This window comes from Quercus lobata, chromosome 3, assembly GCF_001633185.2.
Source record: "Quercus lobata isolate SW786 chromosome 3, ValleyOak3.0 Primary Assembly, whole genome shotgun sequence".
NCBI lineage: Eukaryota > Viridiplantae > Streptophyta > Magnoliopsida > Fagales > Fagaceae > Quercus > Quercus lobata.
The window spans coordinates 27,731,499-27,740,296 of record NC_044906.1 but is presented as its reverse complement, the minus strand read 5'-3'; the positions used below and the strand labels follow the sequence as shown (position 1 = coordinate 27,740,296).

General features: G+C 32.4%; 1 protein-coding gene across 1 annotated transcript; it reads left to right on the top strand.

Moving 5' to 3' along the window:
• Positions 1 to 581: 581 nt before the first annotated feature.
• LOC115982102 (protein WVD2-like 2) lies at positions 582 to 5,421 on the top strand. The gene is made up of 7 exons (XM_031104618.1): positions 582 to 784; positions 2,644 to 3,130; positions 3,677 to 3,765; positions 3,877 to 3,970; positions 4,088 to 4,159; positions 4,306 to 4,416; positions 4,879 to 5,421. Exons 2-7 carry the CDS (start codon positions 2,648 to 2,650, stop codon positions 5,185 to 5,187), a joined length of 1,158 nt encoding a protein of 385 aa, XP_030960478.1. The 5' UTR covers positions 582 to 784; positions 2,644 to 2,647; the 3' UTR covers positions 5,188 to 5,421.
• Positions 5,422 to 8,798: the final 3,377 nt, after the last annotated feature.

The following is an 8,798-nucleotide window of genomic DNA, read 5'->3' as shown; positions in this document are numbered from 1 at the left end:
CTCTATAAACTATAATTAAACAAAACCTAAAGTACAATACCAAAAAAGTTATCTAGGTTTTATCCTAAAATAATTTTAATTTTCTTTATGAGTTTGACTTTTATCCAACACAATAAAGCACTAGACGTGATATGAACACGACACATATATATAAAATTGATCACATATCAATCTTAATATGTCTAATGCTTAAGTGCACTCGAAAAAATATTTGTTTTGTTTTTTTTTTTTTAAAGTCCAAAAATGATTTAGTTAATTAACTACAACTAAACCCAAAGTTTCCACATAGTCCAAGATAGTTACAACCTACAGCAACCTACGTGTGTGGTGGACCCCTTATTTGCCATGACCAATAGCCTTATCTATAAAAGTATCTTCTTCTTTTTTTAAATTTTTTTATTATTTAATGCCTAACGTCGTCAAGCCTCTCTCTCCGTCCAAAAACAAAAAGACCTACATTTTTTTTTTTTTTTAAACCAATAAAAATTAACACAACCGTTAAAAGTAAAATCTAAAATAACCGCTAAATATATAGTAAGTTAGTAACCAACAACAACCTCAAAAACATAAGTTAAAAACCCAAAAATAAAAAAAATGGTAAGATAAAAAAAAGGTTTTTGAGCTATACAAAAGGAAAATCATACAAAAACATTTTCTCTGTCTTTGTTCTTTTTTCTCTCACACAGAGGAAGAGACAGAGAGAGAGAGAGAGAGAGAGAGAGAGAGAGAGGGTGTTGAAGAAGAACTAGGAGGAAGAAGATCTTGTCAGATCGGACCACAAAGTGTAAGCAAATCTCTCTCACGTATATTTCAAATTCTGGGTATTGTTTGTGTTTCTTTGATCCCCATGTGTCTCTTTGTATTCTTTCACTCTCTTTTGCAATGTGGCTGTTTTTCTCGATCTCTTTTGTTTGGGTGCTCTCAGTTCAGCTATGAAGCTCTCTTTCTCTCTCACTCTCTCTCTTAAGCATATAATCTCTAATGGGTTTTCTTTTTTTCGTTTTTATTTTTTTCTCTTTGGCAACTTTTTTCCCCCCCTTATATAAGAAAATTATGATGGTTTGCTCAAGTTCCAATCTTTAGGTGAGAAATGAAGCCTTTTGCTTTATTTTATTTTATTTTTTGAGTCTTGGCGGCTATTTAAAGTTATGGTTTTGTTTTTGTTTTTTCTCTTGTTGGCTCAGAAATGGCAGATTTTTGTAATGCTTTGCATAGAAGATAGGTGGTGTTTTGCTTGAATTTGTCGGTTCATTAGGCTTCTTTAACATTTGGGTGCTCTATAAAATTTTTCATTCTTATTTTGAATTTTCTCTACAAATTGAACACCCTCTATCTTTTATGTTAATATGACATAAGTTTGTTCTCTATGTTATTTTGCTTTTTTTTTTTTTCGTTTTTTTTTTTTTTTGGGGGGGGGGTGGGTGGGGGTTGAGGATTTGGGCTGAGTAAATTAGGATATATGCTTCTTTGTGAAATTACTTTTTTTTTTCTTTCACTCCCTATCAATAAACATGATTATGATTGTAGAAAATATTTTTTATGTTCTTTTCTGATTTGTTTCTGTCTTCCTCTTTTGTTTTTAATATGGAAATTTCCTTGGGAGCTTCCACATGATTCTGTGTTTATTCTACTTACCAAAAAACAGAAGAGATTCTATGGTTCTTCTTGTGAATTATACTTCCTAGTACCCATGTTACCTTTTCCTTTTTCCATGTTGAAACAAAGTGAAAAGAATAGGATAAAGTTTTAAATTAAAAAAAAAAAGAAAAAAAATGAAGAAGAGAAACTAAGAATTCCATTAAAATTTAAGATTTACTCAACCTCATGTACGTTATGCATGCACAAAAGTTTCTATATTGAAGCTGTAATAAGGTTTTTCCCCTACCAGATCTGTGTGAGAATTTTGCTTTGCCTTAAGATGTAGATTCACATATTCTTTCTATCTCAAACTTGTCTCTTGAGGTGATCTTTCACTTGCTTCTAAATTTTGGGGTTGCCTGGTGTGATATGGAATGAACTGACAATATAGGAAGCATGTCACGTCCTTGTTAGAGTACTAAATTCCTTTGTTTTTTGACTCAGGAGTTTTCTATGTCAATAAAACTACGTTTGAAATATGAGCTTCATCTTCTTGTAATCATTTATGGTTGTTGATTTTACAATTTTAGTGCATATATATATATATATATATATTTTTTGATTAAAGAAAATGGGGGCCTTTATGGTTGTAAATCGAGTTGCTTATTTTGAGGTGGTCTTTTTTTAATGTCATAGGTTTCTTGATAATTTTCAATTTTTTTTTTCTACTTTTATTTTTAGTGTCATATGTTTGTATGAGTTCTTAGATGCTAATCATATGCTATTGTGCATGAGTTAGAGAGTCCTTCAATAACCTATCTAAAAAGCATGGGAGTTTTACGTGCTCTGCTGTGGAAAAGGAAAGATTCTTTGATGTTGTTATGGTGTTTTGTCAAATTTGGCATGTTGGGAAGTTGTTAATTTGTTAATTTGGAGATAAGGTTCTGTACAGCGTACAAGTATTGAAATTTGAAACTATAGATGGGCAGAACTGCTCTATTATTTTGTGTGGTTTTCTTTTCTCCCCTTCACATTGTGATGCCCAGCTATAACTTTTTTATGCAGTCTTATGGGGAGAGAGCTTACAGATCAGCACATGGAAAAGAAGCCAAATGGTGTTGTAGTGACTACAAATGGATTTTCTCATGATAAAGCTCATGTGTCTCCGAAAATATCTGAAGACAGCATTGAAGCAAGGGACTATGAGGTGAAGGAATGCACTGAAGAAAACTCAGTTTTTGACCAACATCATGAGAATCAAGAAGTGCTAGGTATTAAAACCACAAATCTTGATGCTAGTGTGCCTGAGGGAAAAAAAGAGAAAACTGGGGCTCAGAAGTCAAGTGTAGAAAAGAAGTCAAGGTCACCTGCATCAAGATCTGCTGCTAATGGGAATGTACGCACCCACACTGTTCCACAACCATTTTCTCTGGCAACTGAAAAGCGTGGTTCATGCACGCGTTCTGTTGTGGCTGAAAGTGCTGGTAATGGTGTGACCTCTTCACTGAAAGCCAACAATACAAACTCCCCCCAAGCTACAAAGAATTCACAGGTAATTGAAATCCTCAATAAGGTCATGTGATCTTATTACCCTGCTATTCCTTCTTTAACTTGTGATGGCAAATTCTGAGTCAACAAATGCAATGAGAATCAAATCCATTGATTTGGCCTAAACTCAAACCAATTTTATTCTTATTCAAAGCCAAACATAGATCCCAGCATGGAATATGCTATAACTAAAGTAGCCAGTGTCTATTTCCTATGTGAGTTAGATTTTTGTAGGAAAAAGGTTAAAGTGGTTTAGAAGGAACACTGGTACAATTTGTTACTTTTGGTTATAACTTTTGATCCCGTCTGTAGTATAGATACTCTTTAAGCATTTTATGTTTACAATGAAGACTGAAATTTGCATACCTTTTCATTTCAATTTGAATGGGTCAGGTTTTGAGGTTAGAAAAAAAGGCAGCAATCTTAGCTGCTTGTGTCATATGAAGTGCAGTTAGAGACTGGACAAGATCATGTATTTTGTTTGCTAACATGTGTATATTTTTGGAGTTATATATGGTTCTAATTTTTGAAAATTGCTATTTGTTTTCAGCCAAACTCACCTCTGTCACTAAGGAAGCCCTTTCTATCTGATATAAAGAAGTATCACGATGAAGAAGATAGTTGTTCTGTTGCTTCCTCGTATCCTTTGTTTGACTTTAAAAAGCTCATATTTGAGTGAATTATTTTCAATATTACATGGTGGATTGGTATATGCCCTTTTGGAATTGGATTATCCTTAGCTGTGCTTAGTACTGCTGCATCTGTGCGAACAGTTAAATCTAGGGTGACTGTTGGATCAGCTCCATCATTTAAAAGTGCTCAGCGTGCAGAGAAACGGAAGGAGGTACTTTCTTGATTGAACCAGTAATTGCGATGTATACTCAGCTGATCCGTTTTGTAGTCAATGCATTTGTATCAAATCCAGTATGTCATTTATCTTTGTTATCATTCCTTTATCTAGTTTTACATGAAGTTAGAGGAGAAACACCAAGCTCTGGAGGCAGAGAAAAGTGCATGCGAGGCAAGGACCAAGGTATGTCTCATTTTTTAGTAGCTTTGATGTACCATTTTGCGTGTGTACAGCTGCATGTTGGTCTCTTCTTGCGTTTATGTGCTTCTTGTTGCACATATGAAGATGTTTTCACACTTTCTTTAAACAATCTACTGTAATGTTTCTAGGAAGAGCAAGAAGCAGCTATCAAGCAACTCAGAAAGAACCTGGTAATCAAGGCAAAACCAGTACCTAGTTTTTACTATGAGGGCCCACCACCTAAGGCTGAACTCAAGAAGGTACTGTTTTTTAATTCTTCTTTCCCCAATTCTTTACTTGTCCCTTAAGTTCCAGATGTATATGGACTTGGGAAAAGGTTTCTGAATTTGTACAGAAATCATGGGGCCTGATAATTGAATCACAGTGAATTTAATTTGTATTCAAGGACTAGGATTTACCTATGCCATTAGAGGTGGCCCTAGTCCAAATTTTGAAGATCAACATTGATTCCTTAATCCTTTGAACTGATTTGCAACAATTTTGGTGTTTTAGGCACTTTCAGACCAACCCTGTCTATAAATTGTTAACCTTCTGCTGAACTTGCTTACCCGCAACAACAAAAATCTGCTGAAACTCCTTTAAATCTTGTGCCTTTTCACATTTGTGATACTTGTTATTTTACTGCTTCTGTGCTGTATTATTGTACATATTTTCTTGAAGCAAGCGAGAAATCTTATACTCTTTTCTTTATATGATACCAGTTGCCATTGACTCGGCCCAAATCACCAAAACTAATCAGTGTATTACGGAGAAAGAGCTGCAGTGAAGTAATCAACTCGTCTCAGGAGGAAAAGGAGGGTATATGCAGACGGGCTCAGCGTCATAGCCTTGGTGGTCAAAGAGAGGAGCCTGCTACTTTGAGCATTCCCAAAACTAAGGGTCAGATCAGTGATCGGAACACTAATGGCAATCACAAAGTCAAGGAGAGTCCAAAGCAGGAAGAGGAGACAACAGAAACAAATTTGCCTAAGATCAATGAGCAGATGAATGCAGACATTACTGTTCATTAATGAATTTGTGTCTTAACTTTTTTTTGTCTAACTTTCAAGTGGGATAAATTCTTCATTTTCCTTGGTTACCTTATGGTTGTTCTAAAAAGAAATTTCCTGTTTTCTTTCATCAGGAATGACTTGTTTTAAGTGACTTGTGTTAATGTGAATTGTATATGTTTTGTAAGCTATATTGGTACATATGTTATATATAAAAAGAGTCATCCATTATTATGTGGACCAAGTGGGGATTTAGTTTCAATTGCTTGCTTCTATACATTCTTCTACTTGTATTATATTACTCTTTTATCATCATTAAATGAGTTGTTGCCTAGTTGGTTTTTGTGATGACTACGGTATGGTCTATCTCAATTATTAAGCCGGAATATTTTCTTGTTCTAGCTGAATCTGCGTGGACCGTGCTTTTAAGGAGTAATCATCCAAAGGTCCTAAATATAAAACTAACAAAGAAACAGCCTTTTATTTCATGTTTAATTATGCATATAACTTCTGGGGTCCCCGCAATGAATATGCGATCTCATTTTGTTTCCTACTTCCATTATATTCATTTTTGTCTTAACCGAGTTCCTTATGGATCCTACTCCTACCTGATCTTCAGGAGGTAGGACTAACCCAGACATAGTCCCACAAGTCCACAAATATGAATCTGCCATGTTTAATGAGTCCCCTCCTCTTAACTCTCAAAAATGACTTCTCATTTAGCCTTTCAATTCAGAAAAAAGACTTTACATTTATATCAAAATATTAATTCATAACATGTATATTTTTTAAAATAGGTTAATAGTAAAGGGGGAATATTAGAACCACTGGATTCAGGCATCACAAAAGGATGTCATTACCATTAGGTTATCACTTAAATGGTTTATTCCATTTGATTTCATTTATTAATGTTCATGTACATTTGTGAAAAAATTTCTACATTTTGTAAAAAAGTATGTATATTCTATGGGAAAGCCTGTACATTTAGTAGGTATGTTTGTATATTCTGTGGGAAAGTATTTTTTCAGTAAGTCTATAGATTTTGTGGGAAAGTCTATACATTCTCAGCAACAAAAACCATTACCCTGGTGCACCCCAGTCTCAAAAATAGTGGTGGATCATCATGAGGACCGAGGGGGGCCTTCACCCCCCCCCCCCCCCCCCCCCCCCCACAACCCAAATTTTGAAAAAATTAAGGATTTTTTTTTTTTGGAATTATCCTATATAATTTGAAAATTTAAAAAAAACCTTATCATTTTGGCCCTCATACCCGATAATATATATATATATATATATATATATATATATAGATAGATATTAAAGAAAGTATAAAAATAAACATAACTTTTATTTAAATAGAATACAATCCATAAACATATATATATATATATATAATTACTATAATTAAACATTTAACATCTTTAAAATGAACACATAGGTATTTTAATAATTACCTTAGAAAATAAAAGGGAAAAAATTCTAATTTTCATCCCAACACATAACAGTAGAAAAATCGAAAGGTCAGAAGCTTTGTTGCTTCGCTGCATCACCAAGTCCCCCACACAGTTGTAGAACATTTTGCTCATAATGCTCTCACAGGTTACTCTCTCTCTCTCTACATTGGCGTATGCCTTCTTTTTTTTTTTTTTTTGTTCTTTCCTTTTCACATTGTTGTAGTTTTGTATTTACAATATAACAAGTAAAAGTTTTACGTGACTAGACTAGACAAGAAAGAGTGAAAGACAAGCTTGAAACTTCCGTAGGCTCCTCGCTCCTGTAAAGTACTCCTGTTTTACTTTATTTTTCATTTTCTTCGTGTTTGACTTCTTTGCTTTACTTTTCATTTAATTTTTTTTAAAAAAATAATTATAATATATTATTTGTTATTATAATAATCAATATATTATATATCGTATGACATTATAATTTATAAATGTACTTGATTAGTTTGATTTATATTAACATGTATTTAGTTGTTGTTTATAGTACATATTGAGTAATAAAGTATTATACATTACTATTTTAGATTTCATACACATAAAAATAAAATTTTTATATAGCCCTCCAAAAATAAATTCCCACTGCTCGAAAATTGCGAATCCCCTAAGCTGGGTATATCCTCGTGTCATTAGGCTCAGCAAGTAAGTCCAACAATTTGCTAGGCTCATTATTTCCAAAATACATACTGTTGGAATAAAACTATCCCAAGTATCTACCAGCCCATCAAGCCCAGCCCCAGTACGTTCAAAACCCACATGATCATTAAGCCAGGCTTCAGGCCCATGTGTTGTCGTACGTAGCTGTCTTCTTTTTAGGGGAATTAGCCAGGACAGGAGCCTAGGCTATTGACTATTGAGTCACTCACCGCTTTCTTGGTTTATACTATACAAGAGAAGATTGGAAGGAATGGTTGCTCATTGTTAGCATGCACCATGATTTCCCTATATTTTTTAATCATTGAAACAATATATTAATTCTCAGCAAAAAAAAGAAACAATAAATTATTTGTAATTTTTTTTATTGAGTCAGACATTGCGTTTGTAGTTGTTTCAACTAAAATTAGGGGTACTTGTGTGCCGATTGAGCTTGGATTTGAGTTCAACTCATCGCTTGACTAACCATGTTAAGTAACATTTTTTTGACACAGTTGATTGTCAGAATGGTCAAAGTCAACAACATCATATTTTCTAAGTGTGTGTTAGGCATGAATTATTTTTGTCAACTTATTTTACTATTCAGCTTATTTTTGCTATTATTTATGAGTTTTATTGTACTTTTTGGTATTATTTATAGGTCTCACTATACTATTTTAACTAACTTATACCTTTATTTATAGTACTTTCAGCAAAATAAACAGATCCTAAATGAACACTAAAATGTGTGACATTTTCATAACAAATTTCTCAAATAATGGAAATATACATACATATAAATATATATATATATATATTCTGAAAAAAACCAATACAATATTACCACACTAATCTTGATTTGATTCATGAATGAGTTGAAATAAGATTCTTTAAAATAATTGAGGTAACATTTTTCAAAAAATTTCTAAAATTTTATCTATTCACTTTGAAATAATTGAATTAAATTACTAATAATTTAAATAAAAATTTAAAAAGTGACAATTAACATTTTAAAATAATAATAATAATAATTTCCTTAGTTGAAAGATGATAGTTTTTGAACCTGAACTTAAAACTGAAAAATACTCATTGTGTTGCAACTAAATGATAAAATTAGGGTAAAATATTATTTTGGGTTTTTAAACTTTACTAAAAAATTATTTTTCTACCCTAAACTTTAAAAAATTCTTTTTTCGTCTTTGTAGAAATTTTTTTCAATAGTTTGGACACAAAAAATTGAGGATGAAAAAGAACTTCTTTCAATAGTTTAGGAATGAAATTTTTATTTTTTTAAAAAAAAGTTTTAGGACAAAAGGTGAAGCATTTTCAATTGTTTGGAGGATAGAAGACAAATTTTTTAAAAAAATTGGAGATCAAAATAGTATTTTACTCATAAAATGAAGTCTTAAATTCTTTAAATCTAGTGAAATATCTCAAGGAAAAAAAAAAAAAGAAAAAAAAGTGAAATAGTCAAATAGAGCCGTTCATCATGTGTGTATA

What these genes read in the sequence shown, in the direction of transcription:
- LOC115982102 (XM_031104618.1), top strand. Translation starts at nt 2,648, where the DNA reads ATGGGGAGAGAGCTTACAGATCAGCACATGGAAAAGAAGCCAAATGGT. An exon ending in AAGCTACAAAGAATTCACAG is followed by an intron (nt 3,131 to 3,676) that starts GTAATTGAAATC and finishes ATTTGTTTTCAG; the next exon opens with CCAAACTCACCTCTGTCACT. An exon ending in CTAAGGCTGAACTCAAGAAG is followed by an intron (nt 4,417 to 4,878) that starts GTACTGTTTTTT and finishes ATATGATACCAG; the next exon opens with TTGCCATTGACTCGGCCCAA.